The sequence below is a fragment of the Ostrea edulis genome, chromosome 2 (assembly GCF_947568905.1).
Source record: "Ostrea edulis chromosome 2, xbOstEdul1.1, whole genome shotgun sequence".
Lineage (NCBI taxonomy): Eukaryota > Metazoa > Mollusca > Bivalvia > Ostreida > Ostreidae > Ostrea > Ostrea edulis.
Window position 1 is genome coordinate 42,412,500 of NC_079165.1, and position 25,025 is coordinate 42,437,524.

At 36.0% G+C, this 25,025-nt stretch overlaps 2 protein-coding genes across 2 annotated transcripts; both read right to left on the reverse strand.

Annotated features, from left to right (window-relative positions):
- Positions 1-2,645: 2,645 nt before the first annotated feature.
- On the reverse strand, positions 2,646-24,347 carry LOC130051688 (uncharacterized). Its single transcript, XM_056154072.1, has 4 exons — positions 24,274-24,347; positions 4,774-4,915; positions 3,530-3,671; positions 2,646-2,800 (listed from the first exon to the last, which is right to left on the reverse strand). The coding sequence occupies exons 2-4, from the start codon at positions 4,903-4,905 to the stop codon at positions 2,769-2,771; spliced, it is 306 nt and encodes a 101-aa protein (XP_056010047.1). The 5' UTR covers positions 4,906-4,915; positions 24,274-24,347; the 3' UTR covers positions 2,646-2,768.
- LOC125683335 (uncharacterized) lies at positions 20,096-22,960 on the reverse strand. Its single transcript, XM_056154071.1, has 2 exons — positions 22,358-22,960; positions 20,096-21,854 (listed from the first exon to the last, which is right to left on the reverse strand). Exon 2 carries the CDS (start codon positions 21,543-21,545, stop codon positions 20,481-20,483), a length of 1,065 nt encoding a protein of 354 aa, XP_056010046.1. The 5' UTR covers positions 21,546-21,854; positions 22,358-22,960; the 3' UTR covers positions 20,096-20,480.
- Positions 24,348-25,025: the final 678 nt, after the last annotated feature.

Below are 25,025 nucleotides of genomic sequence, written 5' to 3' on the forward strand. Positions count from 1 at the left end.
AAAGCGTTATCCTTTCCTCCTACAGGCACCATATCATACATATGGACTACCCATGGGACGAAGTTGTTCCCTATCGATTTTGGGATCAAAAGGTCAAACGCACTGGACATGAAGGTAGCAATATGGTTTCCATTTAAATTCTCTCTCTCTCTCTCTCTCTCTCTCTCTCTCTCTCTCTCTCTCTCTCCCTGTCTCTCCTTCTCTCTCCCCATCTTTTCGAAATTAAATACCTTTCACATTATACATGTACATATGCACTCCTAAATATACACATATATGTTTGTACTTGCTTGAAATATGTATATACTATATTATCATGTATTGTTAATATGTAAATGTTTATTTATTGTGAAAGCAAAAAAATAAATGAATTACAAAAAAAAATAAAAAAATTCTTGAACGGCTTTTTTCATCACATGGAGATACTGTGTTCCTAGATACCTTTTGGACCATAATACTGAAGTTTGCGATATTAACCTGTTCGCCTGCCATCCAATGGGGCACGTTGCATATCCTTCAATAAAGGTCCCCCTTCAAAGCCAAGATCATAATAAAACGCACATTTATATTCATCTCTTATCCATTTCTCCCTAGACAAGAGACTACCCAAGGTTTTGTCATGCCCTTTCTCTTTTTACACTCTGGAAAGAGGTACTTTATACCTATTAACAACCCCCTTTGGGAGATTGGGGTAATAGGGGGGTATTTTAGTGAGCATTGCTCACAGTACCTCTTGTTAACTTTGTCCTATTATCCCATTTTGTAAATAATTTTGTGATAATCAGTAGTGTTATTCACGATAAAGTCACAACAAAATTCACTTCATGTACCTCTTTTTTCTTCATTTAAATTTCAGGACTCTGTTCTTGTCAAAAATATGAAGCGCACTTCAGGAATTTTATCTCCTTTGTAGCACAATAATGGAATATATTTGAATTGGGGTAATTGCAAGTTGACGCTACAGGGGTTTTAACAGTTCGTTTGAAGTCGGCATTTCGCATATTTTATGGTCATTATAATAATCGTATTTGGAAATACAAACTATGATTGGGTCGAATGCTGTCTGACATATTTCATAGCAATTGTTAGGCCGTTCTTTGCTAGCTGAAATAATGTAGCCCTCTCCTATTTTTTTTTTCATTCTGACGTTTTCAGGAGAGGGCTACAATTCCATAGGATATTCGTAATGGTGCAAAATATTTGTATGTACATGCATAACCTATAATAAGTTCCGGATATTTGTCTCCATGGTTGTTTACACTAAAAAAAAGTACCAACACTGCGCTTGGGCATGTCTAGGTATTTTTCATCAAATATCATGTACAACATTCAAAATTTTTCGTTTGCTCTACCATGCTTGTTATCACGAAATCTCGTAGGCGAGTCTACTGTAAACCTAAACATTGACAATCAGCGCAAAAATGTCATTACTCGAGGCATTCCGACAAAGAAAGGAAAATAACATGGTGGTAGAAAAAAAAATACACTCTGCTGTTCGTTTTTCAGTTTGACATAAAATTTAAACCTTCTCAATGCCGACGAAATCACTTTCTCCTCCGTACTCGTCCATTGATGTAAACACTACCTTATATTTGCATAAGCAAATAACTTGACAATCGGAAGTTCAAGTTCAGCACATCAAACATGGCGCACATTTATGAATCAAGAAATTGGAATATATCAAAATAGTTAAAAACAGTAGAATAGAGCCTCACGGATAATAATATGCAGAAAAAAGTCGGAGAGGGCTACATTATAGCAGCTAGTTCTCTACATGCTGATTTTGACTAAAGATTAGTTGTTTACCTGATCAAGATATAGGGCTCACGGCGGGTGTCATCGGTCAACAGGGGACGCTTACTCCTCCTAGGTACATGATCCCACCGTTGTTGTGTCTAGAGGTCTGTGTTTGACATACTCTTATTTTGTATTCTTTAAGGGATTTATGAGATCGATCACTGTTCGTTATCTTTAATGTTCATTCATTACAGATTTACAAACCGTAAGTCTTTAAGCAATAAATGGTTGTATTCATCTGGTTTAAAGTTATAAAGATTAAGAATGGGTTAGTTACTGTCTTTCTGTCTACCACAAGTCTCTGCTTTTGTACCCTTGGTGGGTTTTGATTTACCCAGTATTTTATTACGTATAACTTCATAGGATTAGGCAGCAGGCAGATCCTATATAAGCTTTCTCTTGATAAATACGTGTGCTATCCACGTAACGATAAACGTGAGAAATTACAACGTATATGATAGTTGATATTAATATCAATATAACACCCTTAGTTGGTTAGTACTAAAACCAACACACAGAGACATATGGAATGCTCTTAAAAACAGGAGATGGCATTTTAAAATGTAAAGAAAAAGTTGTGCACTGTAGAATACGTGTATGACTGCTTTGGTGTTGGTCCATAATTACACATACACTGTCAAAGTTGCATTTAAATTGATCTAATCCCCTCTTCTCATTTTCACAGATTAATAAATCGATGACCAATAAGATTCGAAATTAAGCATATTTCTTTTTATTAGTAAATTGCTATCGACAGAGTTTGTAAAATATGATTATAAAATAAATCTTTTAAAAATGCACTGAAAGATATATCACTTCCTCTCAATAGTAATATAATAGTTGACAATTATTGTTGATAATGATATATACAAAAGCTAAGTATGTCTGATTTACCATGTGTAAATTTAATATATAATTGTCATGTTTCAAACAAATGTGATTTTCAAAAAATCTGGAGTGAAATCCGTTATTTAGAGCCGCATGATGCCTTCGTCTTTAGATTCTGAAAAAAAAGAAAGAATAAAATTAGATTAGCAGAGATCTGACTTTCATCATCTCCTGAATGACAAAGTCTGCTTCTCCCCATTATCAGTTATTGATTGTTAATTAATACATTCATTAAGTACAAAATAGTAATATAATACCAGTGCAGCTTAAGGAGAAATGCTACACCAGAGCAATTTGATATGGGTGAAAAATGGAGGACATATACAACAATATTTTGAGATTGAAAAGTTTCAATTTTACTTTATTCAGTCAAAAAATGCAATTTAATCCCTGCGGGCCTCCAGTCAGCGATCTACAGTTTTGCAGTTGACATGCTAACCTACTGAGCTACTCAGCTAGGCAATGGTATATAAAATGAAGACAAATATTGCTGATATTTATATTCTTATTCATGTTTTAAAAAGAAGTCAGCCATTATGACGATGTAGAGTACCTCCTTAAGTTTATCATAAGGTTTTAGTTTCATAGCATTGTTGTCGATGTTTTGATAGATACATTCATTTTCTATTTTAATCCATTAAATATTCGCTCTAAGTACTCCCCTGGTTTTCAGGGTATATCAAATCAGAATATTGTTATCAAATGCTCTCATCGATTCAATCCTGAAACACCTTACTGATATGAGGTACAGATAACAATGCTTGCATTTTGAGAATATATTACATGTGTTTTGAAGATGAAACATTGAAGAAAAAAATAAAGATAATTCTTTTCAAACACTTACGTCTTATTTCAATAAGTTCAGGTTTCTGCCATTGTTTTAAGATCCACAGTAATAAATTAAAATTCAGTTGATGATTGCTCTTCAATCCTTGATTAAAAACCTTGGGGGTATAATCATGGTGTGTAGAATCTCTATCAAGTCCCTTGAAAGTAGAAAAAAAAATATCTTCAGTGAAATGACGTAAAGGATAAACAGCATTAGGGCCTAGCCAACGAATATGTGCTTCTATTGCTGAATCTATTTAGGAAGATGGGATATTTAGCAAAGGAAATGTATGATTGTAAAATTTCATCAATACTTCAATTATTTTACATTAACACAATGTAGTCTACTCTCTCTCTCTCTCTCTCTCTCTCTCTCTCTCTCTCTCGTGTGTGTATATTTGGTACATTTACATACATGAACAAAAACATTGCAGTTCGAGTTTCTCCCTACTTTATGGCAATGCGATATTATTAGGATATTTACTTTCAGTTTTCATTCATATAATAGAGATCAGCCTCAAAAGAAGTTATATATTTTGACCTATGTTATATTTAGAAAGGATATTTTTAACGTACTTGAAAGCTTATTGTGACACAGGAGCGAAATTTTTAAGGTCTCATCCAAAAGATCCCTTTGACGAAGGAATAGTTAGATCAATTGTATCAACTTTGTCGTGGCCTGGCTCTTTCACACTACTTACTGCGCTACTAAGCGGTGCATTGTAATTTGATATAGTACATCGTAACAGTCTTCTACAGACAACGTTAACTACAAGTGCGGGGCAAAGGAGAACGGAATTAGTGTAATCAATCATAAATACCATCTCTAAAAAGTCTTTTTTATTCAATAATTAATGCATACAAATGAGGTTTTTTTGTATGATTCTTTCTCTACATCAAGCTTCATATTTCAATCGACATTATCGTTAACAGAAAGTGACCGAAGTATCAGGAATATTCGGAAGGAAAATCATTTTGACCCTCCTCAGAAACTTTAATGATCATAAAGATTTCAATTTCAAGAAAGTCATCTCCGTCTGCTGTGAAATCATTATATACCATGCAAAGTGATTTTCGGTATCATTTTTATATAGAGAACTTTTCTACCCGCCCTTTTCCCGCTCCAGGTTTGTTACTGGTACGACTGACAAAACATCCAAAATTCCAATGAATTTGTTTGTAATATTTCATCTATTCGTTTGCCACAGATGCGAAAAAACAAGACACATGTTTTGAAAGGGGAAAACTGAAATGACTTACCAGGAAATGTCTTTTTGAGAGTCCAGGGCCGTCGACAAATTTTGGTGGAATATCAAAGAGCCAGGCTATACTTGTTTGGAATGCAATGCAGTATAAAAGTACAATGAACAGAACAACCTTTTCCATCTTCATTTTATAAAATCTGTAAAATTCAAATAAAATTCAACATACTTTAAGATTTGTGTTCATATCAAGCAAAATTTAAACTATTTCCTGTGAGAAAAGAATGAATATAATGTTTTTCTAAACACGCCAAATATAGACATACATTGGAAGGCTTTATTAATTTATCAATTCTAAATCAAAATGTCCAGTAGATTAAAGAGATGAAATTCAACAGCATCTAATTTCAAATTTGCGTGAATTTCTTTTCTCCAATTACAATTGCAAGAAGCTTTGATATTAGAAAAACATCATCCTTCCTAAGAACATCAGGGGGAAAACTCGTCTGAAGCAAAATCAGTTCGACAGATTTAATCAAATAAAATCAAGACTTACCACGCTTCTCCGGAATGTTCTACCCAGATAAATGAAGAGAGGACTATTTATATCGTTGACAATATAATTATGTATTGTCTTGTGTAAGAATTAAAACGTCAAGTTTGACGGATAATTTTGATTGACAAATGAAGGCGAGTCCTTAGTGTCAAAGATCGGTGATGGATTTAGCCGAGAGCATTTTAATCCCATAGAACCGATCAAATTACACATAGCTGTAGAATATACACGGATTGCTCGTATTAAATGTGTAAAGGAGTTCCTTTGCATAATTGCCTCTCTTGATCGAGTTAAATGATATTCAAAACTATTGTTTTAGTATAGCGATAAATACATATTTTTGATGTCATATCAACCGAAAATTATAAAGTTCTTATCATTTGTGTGATATCAAGTCTTATATTTACTGTAAGAAAAGAAAGATTTTTATATATGTGCATCAAAGACATCATGTATTAATTCAACTTTAACACACGGAAAAAGAACAAGGCACGGTTTGGCCAAAATCTGCCCTGTCAAGAAAATGCAACATAATTTGAGAATATGTCATTTATTAAATGGTTATAATGTCTAAATGTTTTATAATAGCTGTAACATATTCAACAAATATTAAACTGGCGACGTCGCCCACTTCGACGTTAATTCTGATACGAAGGCACTGGACATATAGTCAAACGTTATTATGAGATGACCTACTTTGTTGGAAAATGAATCTTGCACCACACATAAAGTAGCAATTTTCAATAAATGTATACGTTACGTTTGGAACTATCGGTTTTTGTATTAATTTGAAAAGGTACATGTATAAATTGTATATGAAAATAATGAAAGCAATGTCAGGTAGACTGTGAAAATGCGAAGACAGCGCATTACAATTATACTATAATAGTAGTATAATACGTCTCGATGGACGGGTCAAAGGTCATTTAACCAGCTTATGGAGACCTATTGGACTCTTTTGACCCGTCTATCGGTGCCGCTGTTGTTTGATCCGGCTTGTATTCAATTGACCACTTGTCGGGACCACTGTTTGACTGAGCTATCGGGACCGCTGTTTAACTGAGCTATCGGGACCACTGTTGTTTGACTGATCTATCGGGACCGCTGTTGTCGCTTTCACTCATTTGACCTTCCTCTCGGGACCGCTGTTATATGTTGGGTCCACAGTAATAATTGACTCTAACCTAGCGGCTATTTCCTGACTTTGCGTCGTTAAAAACGGTGAAAAATAACATGGTAAGTTTGCAGGATTTACTTTAACACGAGAATGAGCGCTGACACTCACAATAGCCGGTTATATAAATGTATCAGATAAAATCTATGACGTCTTGAGAAAAATACATGGCGCCACAATAGCTATTTTGTTTTGATTTAAAAACCAGCCCAAGGTTTACGTTTGCTCGAGGCAAAGAGTTTTTATATTGTGTGTGGAAACCTGACTTAGAATTGTAGAGATTTCACGTGGTTTGAGTAAGATCGAAACTTATTATAATTTGCGGTTTTCGTTATATCACGCATTATATTTTGAACTGAATCTTTCATTAATTTGATTTTACCAGATTTTATTATATATACATTTCCAATGTTTTACCTTTGATACAAAGCAGAGCACAGAGTGGGGGATGAGTTCATTTCAATTTGTAAAATCCATTTCCTCATCGATGCGCTGTAGTTGTGAACACTTCGCGTATGAATCTTGATGCATATTGCGTAAAGTTTCGTTTATGAAACAACGCCATGTGCGCTTTAAAACATATTTTTTAATATTACGAATACAAGAATGAATAAAACATTGAATACAACAATAAAATAACCATTCACAAGATGTTGATAAGCATAGGGTAAACTGAAATTGAGGTTATGGTAAAACCCGAAAACATTACATTATTTCACTTTTAAAAAATAGGTGTTACATTACGGATGAAATCATTTATAAGATGAGCCGTTCCTAGCAAAAAGGGCCCTTAAGTATTTTAGTGCCAAAGTGTGAACTATAAAAAACAATCCCTCAAAATATTAGAGCAATGTTGATTGTCGTAAAAATATTTCAGTTAATCAAAGATGAAAACCAACTTGTGTTTGGTAATTGTTACCCTTTTCTTTACAAGTATGCAAAAAATGACGTCACGTTGTTTCATTATGACGTTTTTTGAAAAACACTGTTGGATAAGATAAGCGTCTTTTTTGCTAGGAACGGCTCAGATAATTTTGAAAATATGAAACTTGATTTAAGTCTAAATTGATTTAAAAAATTCACAAACTGCAAATTGTTGACTTGTGTACAACTTTGAACTGAAATTAAGAAAGCTTCAAAGTGTTGCTCAACGTATGAATTCATTCTCCTGAGAATCTTATGAATCAACATCACCGGATAACCCAAATTATACACATTCATTAAAGAACACTTTTCACACGCACAATGACACATATTTCACTGCTGACTAGAATTCCAATGATTTTCTACATTGTAGTAGCGAGATCGTCAAATTTCTGAGGAGAGTAACAACACGTCATGAGTGAAAAACCATGGATGATGATGACTGTGCTGGTTGCCCAGATTTTGGCAGGTGTCATGTGATCCCGGTATTCAATGCTTCATCCGATGCCTCTATGGTAGATGGGTCTGAGGTGTCTGCTTCAGTAGCGTGTTTGATAGTTCTAGAATTCCGCTGAAGTTGGTCTGAGATTTTCCCGATTTCTTCTTAATTTAGTGCCATCCTTGGTCTACACTATGCATGATCTACTGTTACATTCACCCATTACATGTCCAGGTACCACTCTTTCCCTCGCTTCATTGTGATGTTTATGCACGACTGAGTGCTCCGAGTTCTGTTCCTGCATGACGATCACAATAAAGCTTTTGTCTACTTTTTCTGACCATGAACATCTCGAGATCATTTAATAATGCTGTTGCTGACAACAGTGGAGATGATGTTGGCAACTTGGCAGTTCTGTTTTCAGCCTTCTGCCTAGGAACAATCGTGCGGGTGATAACCCAATTTCCTTAATGTTTGTGTTACAATAATCAAGCAAAACCTTGTGAGGGTCTTTCACTTTACGCAACGAGTTCTTGACTGTTCTGACGATTATAACTACATGTACTTAACCATTGACTTGAGGAAAATGAGGTTATGAAGCTGCATGGATGAAACTACAGCATTTACTTAACTCTTTACTTCTAAATTGTGGTCAAATGTCAGTAAGGACTTTGTCAGGTATTTAGTTTCTCGAAAATTGTGACTTCAAACATTGTATGGTAGCATAACGGTCGAGTCCTGACAATTTGGCAACTTCTGGCCATTTTGAGTAGTGGTCCACTAATACAAGGTAATTTTGAATCTTAAACTCGGGCATGTCTCTTGAAATGTTGGACCATGGTCTGTCAGAAATTAGGGGTTCCTTTGTGTTTTACGGGGAATAATGTACATATGTTTCACATTTTGTCCCTATTCGTTCAATGTCTTAAAATGTCTGACCAAAACATCACATCCTTAGCTCTGCTTTTACCTTTTACATTTCCTACGTGGGGGAAATATGTACCAAGTTCAATATTTCTGTTCTCATTAATTGCGGAATAATCAATTTGTGACTTTTGAACAAAAGTCCATTCCCACATGAAATTTTATGTCACACATTTCATTAAGTTCTGATTTCATTTGGAACTTCAGCTTTTGAATCTGGTCATCCTTCTAAAATTGTATCTAGGAGTGATGGCAATTTGTCATCATTTCCTTTAGACCTTTTGAAATTTTTGATACTTAAAAGAAAATGGAAGGTATATGTACATTTTCCATGGTTTCAATGAAAAATGATTTACAGAGAGTGTCTGCTACATGCATCATCTTCCTGGGTTTTTAAATCACTTCCCACTTGTACTTCTGTAAACATGATAAGAGTTTCTGTATAGTCTTGGTGGTGCAGAACGAAGGTATTTTCTAAAAATACTCTGAAGAGCAGGCTTATGATCACTCTCTACAACCACATGACGTCCAAACATGTATGTATTGGTTAAGTTTGGTGCATCCAAAAGTTATTACCAATGTTTCCTTTTCTATTTGAGCATAGTTTCTTGACTATCTGTAAGTGCTCTAGACGGATATACAATCGGCTGATTCCCTTGTAGAATACATGTTCTAAATCTCTGTGAATTTACGTCTACCATGAGGACGAAGTCTTTCTTAGGATCATGATAGCACAGTACTGGAATTTCTCTCACTAGCTGTTTCAGTTTTTCCAAACTTCTTGAATTGTTCATCTCCTCAGTGCCATGCTATTTTTCTGGATTGAATGTTAAGTTGAATTTCTGTATGCAATTCAAATCATATAGGCGTTCATCAAATTCCTGTTGATTTTGATTATATATTATTGCAAAAGGGCATCCTTGTTAAACTATCTCCCATATGATATGTTAAAGTACACAATTTGGTGCCCTTCGCGTCCAGTTTGATTGATTGAATGAATATTGTTTAACGTCCCTCTCGAGAATATTTCACGCATATGGAGACGTCACCATTGCCGGTGAAGGGATGAAAAATTTAGGCCTATGGTCGGCGCTTATAGACATTGAACAGTTTAAGTCGACATAATTCAGAGGACGCATCAAGCTTAAGGTATTCAATGTATAATGGCCATATTTCATATCTAATAAATGGATGGTGGAATATTTGTAATCATGGTATCATTTTGAAGGGTTCATCAAATAGAAATAATCCACCTTAGGAATTTTCAAAATTTTGTTTACTGCCTGATTTATTTCACCTAGAATTTAACATTGAAGTATATGGGAAAAGCATGTTTTATTACAATATTTTAAAAACAAATTATATTTTCATAATTATCTCTTGGTAAAAAGTTATATACACTTTCTTTTTATGAAAATATGAAATAAAATTAATCATTGACCACATACATTTTTAGAAAATTAGATTTTTCTTATTTTTACAAAGGGCAGACAACTCTTCCAAAAAGTCTTACGTGCAAAAAGGTCAGCTTCTAATCATTTACCAGTCATGTAAATTTCATCTGCTTCACTTCCATCATTATTTAACAATAAACTTTTATGTTGATCTAAATTCTTCAAAATTGTTCATTATCCTTTCATTATACATGGAATACTTAACATGAAAGCATTTCTGATCGATTGATTGTATATTGTTTAACGTCTCTCTCGAGAAATTTTCACTCATATGGAGACGTTGGAAGCATTTCTGATTTGTGTGAGAACTTCAGCTAGTGTCTTCAGTGGATTGTGTTCACGGAGGATGGCTCTGTTGAGTTCACGAGGGTCAATACATATACGGACTTTTCTGTTGGTTTCCATTAAATTAACCAAGGGTGTAGACTGACCGTTTCTTGCGATAACATTACTTGGTTCCGTCTTTTTCAGTTTTACTTTCATGTTGTCTCAAAGTGATATTGGTATTTAACGAGGTGTGACATTTGGGCCTATTTTTATAGTGTACTGTCCCGACATGCATCCAAGTCCTTGCTAAACTTCACTGGAGTTTTTCCTTATGTCATTTGGTATGTAGCGTTTCTCTAGGTAGTTGAATCTTTCACATAATTCAGTCCCAGAATGGGTTTGACATCCATCTCACAAGATGAAAATTGAGATGATTTAACTTGCCCTTGTTTTTTCACAGTTAGAGTGACAAGTCCTGTAAGTTTTATGGTGTGACCTGAATATAACATCAGGGGTATTTCATATGATTTGAACGCCTCTGTGCTCTTCAACCCCTTAATTAGACGAAATGGTAGCACATTGCACATGCCACCAGTGTCAAGTTGGAAAATTATTGGATGTCCACACATTTTCAAAACTGTAGTCCATCATTTGGGGGTGATTGTGTATCATGTCAACATCGAAAAATCCATCTTTTGCATGTGTATCATTTGCATCTGAGTATTGCTCTTCATCTACTAAACGAACTGATTTGCATTTAGTTTCATTCGGCAACTTTGAGCAAAATGTTCTATTTTGAGGCATTTATGCAAATTTTTCGTATAGCTTGGCACGGTTGATTGATTGATTGAATATTGTTTAACGTCCCTCTCGAGAATATTTTACTCATATGGAGACGTCACCACTGCCAGTGAAGGGCTACAAAGTTTAGTCCTATGCTCGGCGCTTATGGCCATTGAGCAAGGAGGAATCTTTATCGTGCCACACCTGCTGTGACACGGGAGCTCGGATTTTACGGTCTCATCCAAAGGACCTCCCCGTTTAGTCGCCTCTTACATGTACGACAAGCAAGGGGGTACTGAGGACCTATTCTAACCCGGATCCCCACGAGATGCTTGACACAGTTTTCCCATAGGCGCCTGGGTCAAGGATATATATAATTATTGCACTATAACCTATATGTAAACAATGGAGGAAATTCGAACCACGAATAAATATTTCTCTCTGATCTATGGTGTCTCTTTATACATTTTTTCACGTTCCAGGAAGCTTAAATACACGTGTCATTATGACAAAACACTAATTTTTCACGTTTTAAAAATGTATTAGCCCACTGATTCATAATACATATAACCAGGCTTACAACTCAATCTACCCCTTTCCGTACCCCATGAAAGATATTTGTCAATTAAAAGTTATTTACACTGCTTACCAGCTAGTTTCAGGGCCCCATTCATTCCCAGTAATTCTTCTTTAATAATTAAAATCCTTTAATAACAGCTGTCTATCCGTTGTATATTTTTACTAATTTTTCTCTGTCCAGAGAAAAATCTCTAATCACGGAAGTGCGTAAACAGTACAAAACTCGAAACGGAATAAGGGATATCCGAATTAATCTCGAGTTCTGAAAGGCTATGTAAACTCCAAAGGATATCGAGAGTATTGGTGCTCTATCTAACAACAGCCTGAACTATCAAGGTTTTATGAATTCCAAAACAATGCGACATAAAAATAAATGACAACAAAATAAAATAGGTGCCCAGAACTGCAGAAGTGAACATGGGGGTAAAGGGCCGGTTCCTACCAATTGTCCCCCCCCCCCACTAGGATCTTTTTCTTTCAGCTTAGATTAGTTTCACTAACTGCCTTATATGTTCTCTTCCCTCAATTGTTGTTTAGGTGAGATTATTAAAAAAAAACCAGGCACGTAGAATCGGGGGAGGGGGGTTGCCTCCCTCCTTTTTTTTTTTTTTTTTTATATAATGACCATTATTTGTGGTTTGTAATACAATCAAATATATTGTGTGAGCGCCCCCCCCCCCCCCCCCCCCCATCTATTTTTCACAGTAGTAGTGAATAAAGAATCAAGTCCTGAAATAGTAGTAAAATCCTCTACTCACCGCCCTCCCCACGGAGTGTAATAAATTAAAAATTGGGGAATTTCTTTTTTATTCGAGGCATTCCCCCACAGAAATTAGGAATTTTGTTGATGTATTTTTTCATTCTTTTTTTTTTTCACTCTTGGTATTGTCCTTGCTTGTCAAGAATTTTTTTCTTTCTGCTGCTTCCGGTCGCGAGAGTTTAGTGGTTGAGCTTTCGTTTTGTAACCGGGAAGTCATGAGTTCGAGCTCCGATCGTTTGATGGTCGCGTCAAACTTATGACGTAAACATAGGTTGTGTTTACACCTCTGTCAAACACTCGGCATTTAGAGGTGAGAATCACGGGTTTTTCAGTTTAACTCACCTACAACTGGTGATGTCTCAATCCGATTATAACATTCTCGACGGGACGTAAAACAGCAAAACCAACAATCTTCTGGCGTTGCCTCCTCCCCCCCATTTTTGAAAACCGAGGATACATTACTGAAAGATAATTAATGGAAGTGAGAACAAAATTTGTAATTTGTCTGGCACATACCACAATTGTCAAAGCTGAGGGGGGTAGTTGGAGGAAAAGGGAAAAGTGGGAAAGTTGCCCCCCACCTCCATTTCTTGACATACAAAAACAACAAAATGACAGCAACAAAATTCTTGATTTCTAGGGGGTGGTGTCCTATATTGCCTCAAATATAAAAGAAGTTCTTTAATCTTCACTTTCGTAATCCGTGTGTAATTTTACTGCTATTTCAGGACATTAAAGCATGCATCCCACTCATTAAATTCACTACCACTGTTGAAAATAGGGGGGGGGGGGGGCACTCACGCCACCCAATATGATTTGCATTGCATAATAACAAATAGCGCCAATACTCTCGATATCCTCTGGGGTTTACATAGCCTTAGCATCTTTCGGAACTCGAGATTAATTCGGATATCCCTTATTCCGTTTCGTACTGTTTACGTACTTCCATGATTAGAGATTTGAATGAGATGACTCTGGACAGAATTTTTTTTATTAAAAATATGCAACTAGCTGGTAAGCAGTGTAAATAACTTTTAATTGACAAATATCTTTCATGGGGTACGGAAAGGGGTAGATTGAGTTGTAAGCCTGGTTATATATTATGATCAGTGGGATAATACATTTTTTAAAACGTGGATAAATCAGTGTTCTGTGATAATGACACGTGTATTCAAGCTTCCTGGAATATGAAAAAAATGTATAAAGAGACACCATAGATCAGAGAGAAATATTCGTGGTTCGAATTTCCTCCATTGTTTACATAAAGGTTATGGTGCAATATCCTTGACCCAGGCGCCTATGGGTTTTCCACTGTGTTTGTATGTAAAACTTATACGGTACCAATTTTGATGCACCAGATGCGCATTTCGACAAATAATGTCTCTTCAGTGATGCTCAACCGAATATGCAAGTCGAGAACATGGTCTGTCCTGTTTATCTTCATATGATATGTACTTGTATTGCTTTTTGGCCTTGGGTAACTTTTTCTGTGCTGACTTGGATTTCTTGTGATTGTAGATAATTGAGGGATCCTCTCCAGCCATATACTTGGATTGAGCATTTGAGAGTTCATCCGAGCGCGCAACAATTTGCATTGCATTTTCTAATTTCCAATCTGACCCAAATTGAATAATCCCCCCCCCCCCCCCCCTGAATTTTTGAGTTGTGAACTCCAATTATAATTCTGTCTCTGACCATATCACCAGGCCTGCCATTACTACAATCATTCACAAGTATCTTTAATTGCGCTGCAAACTGTTCGAAAGTCTCACCAGCTTCCCGAAATTTACTATACATTCACTGTACGAAAAATGAGAGTAGGGATTTCATGATCACATTCGCTAACATCATCTTGCTTAGTTATCTAACATGAGATCCCTAACACATTGCATGTAATCTCGTGTTAGCTTATCTAGGTGTAGCATTCTGTACTGTCTGAATCAGATTCTTGGGGGCATTGTATGGAATCTCATGTCAGCTTATTTTGTATTTTCTGACATCTGATTCCCGACATATTGCATGAAATCTTATCTAAGAGTAGGATGTGTACTGTCTGATATAAGATTCCTGACAATTATACCTGAGTAGAGTTAAAGAAAACATAAGTGGTGGTATCTAATGTGTTGGTGGTGGTGTGTTGTGTCCAAGTGTTATTAACAAAAATGTTGGTTGTGGAATACGCATGGTGGTGATGGTGGTAGTGGTACACGTAAATCATTGACAATAGTTGTGGTTGTCAGTCTCTATAACGCCTTCCTTTGAGAAAATGGAATTAATATGCAAAAAAGTGCACACACATATAGGTAGTGGTGTTGACGGCATTTTCTTTGTCAGTGGTGGTATGTTGTGTGTAGGTGGTGTTAGCAAAATCGGGTGGTGGTATGTCAATCTCTTTAAAACTTTCCTCTTAGGCTGTGTTGGCATCTGGTGTGTCGGTGATGATACGTGGTGTGTAGGTAATGTCATTGAAAATGTGGTTGGTGGTACATGGTGTGTAGAAAAGGTGAAGATAACGAACGGTGATCAATCTCATAACTCCTTTAAGGAATACAAAATAAAGAGTTTGGCAAACATGGACCCCTGGTGGGATCAGTTGCCTAAGAGGAGTAAGCGGTCACATCCGCCGTGATCCCTATATCTTGACCAGGTAAACGGTGCAATCCGTAATGAAAATGAGTGTGTAAAGAACGAAAAAATTATCTTTGTCTCCTTGATAAAACATCAGTACACACCCTACCTATATCATCTTCGGTGGTGTTCATAATAAGTTCATACATGTATCAACATGTATACTACCCTTGTTGGAACGTGTGTCATCATCTATTTATGTGTTGATTAAGACGATGTATTTCATTGGATCATGCAGTTTGCTCATGAAGCCATCCAGAGTTTAGATAAACATATATCTACAACCTCGAAAAGTTCAATGTTATCTACCAGTTCACATCCTCGTGTATTTTCAAATATGGAATTCATTTCTTAAATGTATTTTCAAAAATGAAATTTATTTCGTATACTTAATGTATTTTAAAGAAATGTAATTCATTTCTTACATTTACATTTTACTTTCCTTTCTGTCGGAAAACCGTTAAAATAAGCGCATAATATTTAATCAAGATTCGCATTACTTCTACAGTGCGTTTGTGAGGAAACGACTATCAGTAATTTGTAAAGACATGAAAATAAAGAATACTGGAAATATAGATATTATCAAAAGAAAAAGTTTTTGTCAGTGGGTTTCCCTTTGCCAGGATGTAACTTGCAACTTCCACTCCTTAATGAACTACACACATCACACATTAGAATTTCAACACTTTACATTATACGACCATTCCTCGCGATGAATTAAAGACTAGGCTCTTTGACATCATAGACAGCTGCTTCTTCAATAAAAATGGAACACGGAAATATTAATATCTTGTGATCAGTCATCCAAAAATTATTTTGTTAAATACCACTCTGATTCTAGGCACAAATACTCTGAAGTTGAAGCTACAAAGATGCTGGGAGTTCCTCAATGACAATATCTACGTAGCCTTTGGTGAGCAGGTATTCCAACAGTCCGTTGGAATTCTCATGGGCATACATTGTGCTACTTTATTGGCTGACCTACGAGGTAAAGTTTATACAAAAGCTTCTACACGAGAAGAAAAAATATCTTGCTGTGGCCTTCAACTCGACATATACCTACATGTATATCGAGGACGCTTTATCTATTAACAATTTCATATTCATTCATGTGTTGATATGATAAATTACAGTGACCACAGATGTTAACGACAAACTAATCACTTAACTTTATGACAAACAAGATGACGTCATTGTCTCCATCGTCAACTTCCCATACATATTTACATAGCAATATTCCATTATCACTTGCATATGTGTTGATCTCTCTCAACTGATTTGCAAAAGCATGTTCTGTTTATGATAAGTTTTTAAATCGAGACAGACGTCTGGCAAATAAGTTGATGTTACAGAGGTCTTAATAATCTCGTTTGAATTCGGGATTTCACAAATTCTGTGGTCATTATAACAAATACAACCTGTCATTGGGTTGAATGCTGTCCCACGGGTTTCATACCAATTGTTAAGCCGTGCATTGCATACTTTGACTGCGGATTACTCCGTTTACTTAATCAAGATAAAGAGCTCATGGCGAGTGTGACGGGTTAACAGGGGATGCTTACTCCTTCTAGACAGTTGGTTCCTCCTTTGGTATGCCCGGGGTCCGTATTTGCCCCTCTCCTTTATGACATTGATTACTGTTCGTATCTTCATACTCTCTAGTATGCTTTGAACTTGTAAATCACCTGTGCGATTAGATATGAATGTTTCTCTCATTTCACAAGGACCGATATTTGTTATATGATGTATAAGAATAAGAACTTGTTAGAAATCCGGCCATCAGAATTTCGATGACATCTCCATATGAGTGAAAGATTCTTGAGAGGGGCGTTAAACAATAGCAAAGATCGCTCATCACTGATAAGACCTAATTATACATACTAGGATAAAAATAACGTGCAGCCTCGTTATCAAATGTAGTACAAACATTGGACAGCGTGTACTACATTCCTAATGGCAGAACGCAGGTAAACACGCCTATATCAAAAGAAAAAAAGCTAACACACGGTGCAACAAGACACTGCTGTTATGGAATATGCAACAGTGACAGTAGATATGCTGATCGAGAATATATGACTGGGGTTTTTTGGATACCATTTCCAAAACCCAAGAGAAATCTGGAAAAATATCAGCGATGGGCTCGTGTGTGTGGCAGGGAATATTTTACCGTTGAAAAGGTTACAAGATGGACATACATATGTAGTAAACATTTTGTGGGTGGAAATGGACCGACAACAGAACATCCTGATCCCATTCCAGCAACTCTAACGCCAAATCAGGTATAAATTCAAACCAAAAAATTAATAAATCAGACTGCACGTTGAATAGTATTCATGTCTTTTATAGTTTTCAAGTTTTATTTTTTGCCTTTTTGTTTATTATGTCCAAAAACGATGGGTTTTTAAAACAAATTTACGGTGGCATATAAACACCCCTAAATATGTATATATATATATATATATATATAAAAAAAATGAAAATTTAATTGTTTGTATCTACATGTACCAGGAAACAAATGTTCTTAAGAAGTCTCAACAAGAGCCATAATTTCAAGCCAAGATATGTTTTTGTGAACAAAACAAACGAGTATTTTTTCAATTTACAATATTATTTTTAGGCGGAAAAATTCTCTAGGAAAAGGAAACCATCCACTCCACGGAGCAATCCTGTTTCCAAAAGAATGTTAAAGGACGTGTCAGAAGCATTACTATCCTTAAAAGATGAGGCAATACCTTCAACTTCTACTAGCACTTGTGATATGCATCGTGGCCATATTAACGAGAACAGAACAAATATAGTCAACCATGATCAGTCTGACACTATATGTACTGGGACCGGGTCTGATATGAATCAGAATGTAAGTTCTTTTTTCAGTTTCCTGAAACCTGCAAAATTTTGTCCATTCTAAGTAAAGCATACCTGCATTCATAACATCAAAAGGAGTTACATGCTAATTGTACCCTTTTTGAATGGCATTCGTAGATATTCACATTTATAAACTTTCTTCAGTTTAAACAAATATCTCGAATACAATATTCTTGACACTCATTTTATGTCTTATTTTTGTATATTTTGTCTGAAACTTAAGGATTTGTAAAGACTAAAATTTTCATTAAATATCTCATAACTGTTGAATGACACATGTACATTTGCATTTTTCAGGAACATGTCAAACAGGAGCAGACCCAAAAGAACGCAATTTATTGTGCAACACAAATACAAGATTGTGGGACACAAACTACTTTTCATTGCAGTGATACTCTTGCCAATAAAATTGAGAGAAGGGTGAGGAAAAATGAAGGGCATTCAAAGCAAAAGAGTCCCGCAAAAACAGAACACCAAAAACAAGTTTGATTACGAGCAATTGGCAACAAAAGGAAAACTTTTTAAATTTTACACAGGTTTAAATGTTGAACAATTTAACCACTTTTTTAAGGTCTTGGAAAATGCCGGAGGTGTATATGAACTGAAATATTGGAAAGGAAATAAAACAAAATCACCAAAGAAAAGGAGAAACGACTCAAAACAACGACAAACCAAACTATCGACAAGAAATCAGTTATTATTGGTTCTTATGAAGTTAAGGCATAGGTTTCAAAATAAAGATCTTGCATACAGATATGGAGTAAGCATCAGTACTGTCTCTTCAACAATTAACACTTGGATTCAATATTTATATAAAGTTACTGGTGGTATTCGTAAAAAAATGTTTCCATCTAGGGCTTTAATTCAAAAACATTTGCCTGCTTGCTTTAGTTCCTTCAAAAATGTCCGTGTGATAATTGATTGCTTTGAGATATTTACTCAGTCATCACGGGATTTTGCTGAGCAAGGTAATATGTATTCCTCGTATAAAAATAATCCAACATTGAAATGTTTGGTTGGTGTTGCACCTACAGGAGCAGTTACATTTTTATCAGATGTATATGAGGGAAGTATATCAGACAAGGAGATAACTGTAAAGTCTGGTTTGGCTGACTTGCTTAATCCTGGAGACTTGGTGATAGCGGATCGAGGGTTTTTGATTCGGGATATACTGAACCCAAGAAAAGTAGACCTTAACATTCCACCATTTCTTTCAGGAAGAGATCGACTAACCCCTCAAGAAGAAATATTGACAAAACGCATTGCACGAGTACGCATTCATGTGGAACGAGCAATTGAGCGCATGAAAATTTTTAAAATAATAGGAAAAACAATACCTCTTAGTCTCAAACCAGTAGCCACAAAAATAGTGCATATAATTGGATTTCTAGTCAATTACCAAAGTCCACTTGTAAAATGAGCATTGAACATTAAACTTGATAAAATAATTCTAAATTTATAAATGAATTCCAGCCTGACCTTGCATTCATTAGAGAAGTATCTTCTTTTTGTTGCATGATTTTTTTGTTCAGTACATTTATTGTGGTTCAGATACTTTCTCATCGGATTGGGCTAATATCTGCTTGATTATTATAGTTCGTCTTTTACTGCCTCTGTTTTCTTTTGACAACTTGTTTGGGGGGGGGGGGGGGTGTTGAGATCTCACTAAACTAGTTTAACCCCACCACATTTCATGTGCCTGGCCCAAGTCGGGTATTGTGGTCACAAGTTTGTCTGTATTTTTGTGTTAAATGTTACGTAATGTACATGTACATTTTGGTAATATTCATGCAAGAGCGACTAAAATTTTACATATACACGTTTTATTTATTTGAGGCAATTTAAAGATTTTCACAAGGAGTGGAGTTCCACCCTTATGGAAGGCCTTTTGGAGACCTCTAGATTTGTGGATTGAGTGTGGTCTCTGACACTTACAAATGTAATCCATATCTTTTCACACATTGTGAAAGTCTGACACTGTTCAAAAGCAATAAAAATCTGAATCTATAATTATTTTTTTTGCTTTTTTATGTACAAAAATACATGTAAATGAAGAAGTCAAGACATTTGATATATCATATGTGTATCTCATAGAAAATAATAACATTATTTATTTTACTCTTTATCATTATAAATTGCAGGTGCATGTATGAATATTTGCACTGATGAACACTTGCAATATATACATGTATTTAAAGTTCTACTGGCAAGAGTTTTCTTGGAATCCTCATTTCTAGGTATTCCGGCATCATACATTTATGATGAAATAAAATTAATTTATCTCGGAGATCATGCCAATATTCTCCATCAAAATGGATTCTCTGAATCAAAGTTTTTGCACTAGACCAAATTACAAAATCACAGAATTTCACATTACAAAGTCCCATTTGCATTTGAACCTGAGCATAGTACTTATGGTTTTTTTTTCAAAGACAGGATACCATTTTCTATTGTATAACACAAGTTAAATCGTTGACACGGCTTTAGACTCTCTATACATAATGGGTCTTTGTCTTTCAATACTAATGGACATTTTATTTCCAAAACACCAATAAGATTATTGTTAGCATCATAGATTAGTCCATCTGGGCTACATCCTAATTCAGGGTACTCGGGATTTATCCAGAAACCACTTTTTCTTGTTGTTTCATTGTTTCCCTTACTCAGATTAACATATTGCATAAATGCATTATCTTCATTTTCTTGTCCATACTTTAAACTTTTCAATTGGGGAAGCTTTTTACCCCATAGAATCCGCTCCAAAAGGTTATATTTAGCCCTTGGGCTTTTAACACTACTGACTTCCTTTGCTACAGATGCAGTTATTCTACAATTGCGACTGCTGTGCCACATAATAGATTCAGCCTGTCTATCAGTGTTTGGGACTTCATAAGGTTCAGATGCATCTTGTTTGATCAAATTCAAAGAATAATTGGTTCTTTCATTTAAATTTTTAATGTCAACCACATAATCACTATATTCAATTTCTAATATTTGGTCAAACATACAAAATGATCCAGAATTTGGCAATGTAGCAATAAATTCATTTGCAAATTTAGTTTCATCCAATTTAGTAGTCAAAGGATTATAATTTCTGTACCTATCTGCTTTTAACTTTTTGTTGTATGATGTGGAATAACATGGCTGAGGTTGCCTTTTAGCCTTCCGTCCTACATTCCATGTACATAGCTTGCTAGTGCAAGCATCCGGATCGTATCCAAACTGTAATGTGTAATCCTCCAAAGCAAATAATAACGAAGCTATATGGTTACATCGTCCCATTGCTGAAGCTTTACAATCACACGAGGCATCCAATATTTTCCCAGATGGAGATCCTAAAGTTAAAGTCACATGATATAGCTTTTGTTCAGTGTATGATGCCATCACAGTTGATTTGACAAAAAAGTATTCACCTTTTGCAATGCTCTTAATATGTTTTACATGGCCGCTGGCAAAATATTGACGTCCTTTCACCATCGGTTTTGAAGTATTGAAGTCTGTCAAATTGTCTTCACTTTCACTATCAGACGTCGACGTTTTACTTTTTTTCTCATATACTTTGGCAGTAGTATTATATGTTCATATATTCTTCCATAACAGAATCCTTTAGGAATACTCCCTGAAGGAAATTTTTGCCAACCACTTGTAGGTAAAAGAGGTATCATATCAGCTGATGATTTACTGCGGGCAGTGGATAACACCTCTCGTACTTTCTCCTCGTACCAGATTCCCCCATCCACAGAAATTATGATGTCTGTGTTCTTGGACTCTATGCATTCTAGGCACCTAAAAAATTGACAAATGTAATTTCTAAGCATATGCATGAATGGCGTGCTGATATGTATGCTTATATATTAGGTGTTTCAAGAACTTAAGAAGGCCACTGTTTGAATGTTTTATTTCATATAAAGTACTTTTTATTTGCAGTTGATCTACTGTAATTTAATTGACAAAGGAAATTACCATTTACATACACATTTGTAATCAACCACTATATGTCAATAATTTCAATTAACAAGAATTGAATATATTCATTTACAACCTAAGACAATTAAGCCTCTAGCGAAATCGTCTTGACCCTCCCACACCCCCCTTTTTTATTCGCTACACATGAAAATGTATGCAATGAATCACTGACAGAACGATACTCCCGTGGTAAATGAATTAAGATATAGTTTTAAGACGTATTTTTACCAATCATAATTATAATATATACGGATGATGAACAATAAATCGTGGTGTACAGCGTTTACATACATGGGATGAAAATGTACGCATGTGTTTCTTACCTTTTGACTAATTCGAGTTTTGTACCCGCTTGTAACATTCCCCTGCATTCTAACCATCGCTTCAGTTCAACGACTGAATGTTCTGACACATCAGAACAACGAAACTTCGCTCCAGGAACATCAGTTTCCTCTAACTTTATAGAATAGATTTTGTCGGACACTGCCATTGTTTGTACTACACTTTCACTTTCGCGTATCACGTGATTACACACCACACGATTTATGACGTAGCGTACGATCTACGCTATAACCAACCAATCAATCATCTAAGGTGTAAGTCCATGGGGATCCGGGTTAGAATAGGTCCACAGTACCCCTTGCTTGTCGTATGAGGCGACTAAATGGTGCGGTCCTTCGGATGAGACCGCGAAAACCGAGGTCTCGTGTCACAGAAGGTGTGGCACGATAAAGACCCCTCCCTGCTCAAAGGCCGTAAGCGCCGCAGAGCAGGGTCTTTGATTAAGAGCCCTTCACCGGCAATGGTGACATTTCCATATGAGTGAAAGATTCTCGAGAGGGACGTTAAACAATATTCAATCAATCAATCAATCTAAGGTGTAACCCTTCCCCCTATTTTTCTTTGATGTGCCACGATAGTGAAACGTAGAAGGAATATTTCGAGTAGCTGGCAACAGGCGGTAACTTAATAATACAGAGACTAATTATAAGCCCTTTATAACCAGCAGGATCGCATACAAAGTAAGTACCCCTTGCTTATCGTATTTAAGGCGACTAAATGGGCGTGGGCCTTCGGATGAAACCGAAAAAACCAAGACCCGTGTCACAGCAGGTGTGGCAGAACAAGATGCCTCCTTGCTCAAAGGCCGTAAGCGCCGAGCATAGGCCTAAATTTTGCAGGCCTTCTCTTGCTATGGTGACGTCTACAAATGAGTGAATGATTCTCGAGTGGGATGTTGAACAATATACAACCAACCAACCCACGTTTTGTAGTCAAATTGAACCCACACAATGTACATAATGGAAAAACGCCACCTCCTTCAACTTTAAATTTTGTACCATTGGTACCCCCCCCCCTTTTCGGTGCCAATAAGGCAGCCCCCATGCTTTCTACAACGGTTGTTTTCTATCACTTTCATGTGCAAATAAAGATATATCGGGTGAATCCCCCACTATTTTCCATATTCATGATATTGACAGTTTGAAAGTTATGAATTTCTCCGACGATTTCCGCTCCACTTTGAAAAACGATATCACGTGCCCTGAAATATACAGCCAGTAACAAAACGGTTTTAGAACTTAAAACCTGTATATATCATTATAATTAGGATTTTAAACGAATTTTATTTCAGTGTACTGAAAGTGTCCCGGAAGTCAAATATACATTTTGGTTTATCTTGCGTATTTTTAAAAATAAACACCGATCGTAAAATTCTTTCAGTTATTTTTTAATCAATAAACGATATAATGGGCAAAAACAACCTTTTTCGTAAATTCACACCTTTACGATTCCACTCAGAATAAGTGTCTATTCAATTCAACTCAGACATAGTTTTATTTCAAATCTAGAAGATTTTAATATCTTTTCCAGAAATACATCCATATAAATCAATCTACATCTGTACACGTAAGTATGATAGGTAGGATTTATTGTTCTATAGGGTAACCATTACAATGTACCTATTCTCAAACGTGTAATGTCCTATCCCAATGTTCAGTAACACCTCGACGACTTTCGATTTTTCAACAAGATTTGGACACATACAGTTATAGCTGCGCCAACACCTGAATCAAATCCACGTCGAAAAAATATGGAACGTCATAACGGACTTATGCGGGTGTGTTTCATGATAATCTGGTGCTTTTTAATCACATGATGTGATTCTTTCGTGATAAGGTGGTGCTTTTTAGCTCATCTGAGCCGAATGCTCACGTGAGCTTTTCTGATAAAAACTTACTGTTGTCCGTCGTTGTCGTCGTCGTAAACTTTTCACATTTACATCTTCTTCTTCAACCAAACTTGGTACATAGCATCCTTAGCTGTAGGTGAAGACGATTCAAGTTTATTCAAATGTAGGGACATGCCACCTTACTAGGGGATATAATCACAAAAGTACAAAAGTAGGTGGGGGTCATTTAAAAATCGTCTCAAGAACCACTGGACAAGAAAAGCTGACATTAACCTAAAAGCTATCTGACATAGAGGAGATTCAAGTTTTTTAAAAATCATTACCCACCCCCACCCCACCCCGGGGGGGGGGGGGGTATCCTGGGGACACAATAGTTTTCAAGAATTACTAGACAAGAAGAGTGGAGGTTTACCTGAAAGCTTCCTGATATAGAGTAGATTCAAATTTGTTCACTTCATGGCCCCCGAGGGTAGGAGGGGCCACAATAGGGGAACAATGTATTGCATGCTGATATATAGGAATAGCTTCTTCTCCAGAACCACTGGGCCAGTTTAATCAAACTTGTAACAAATCATTCTTAGGTGAAGGGGATTCAAGTTCGTTCAAATGATGGACCATGCCCCCTTCAAAGGAAAGATAATCACAAAAATAGGACGGATTCATTTAAAAATCTTCTCAAGAACCACTGGGTCAGAAAACTGACATTTACATGATTACTTCCCGACAAAGTGGAGATTTAAGTTTGTAAAAATCATTACCCCTGGGGTTAGGGTGGGACCACAATAGAGTATCAAAGTTTT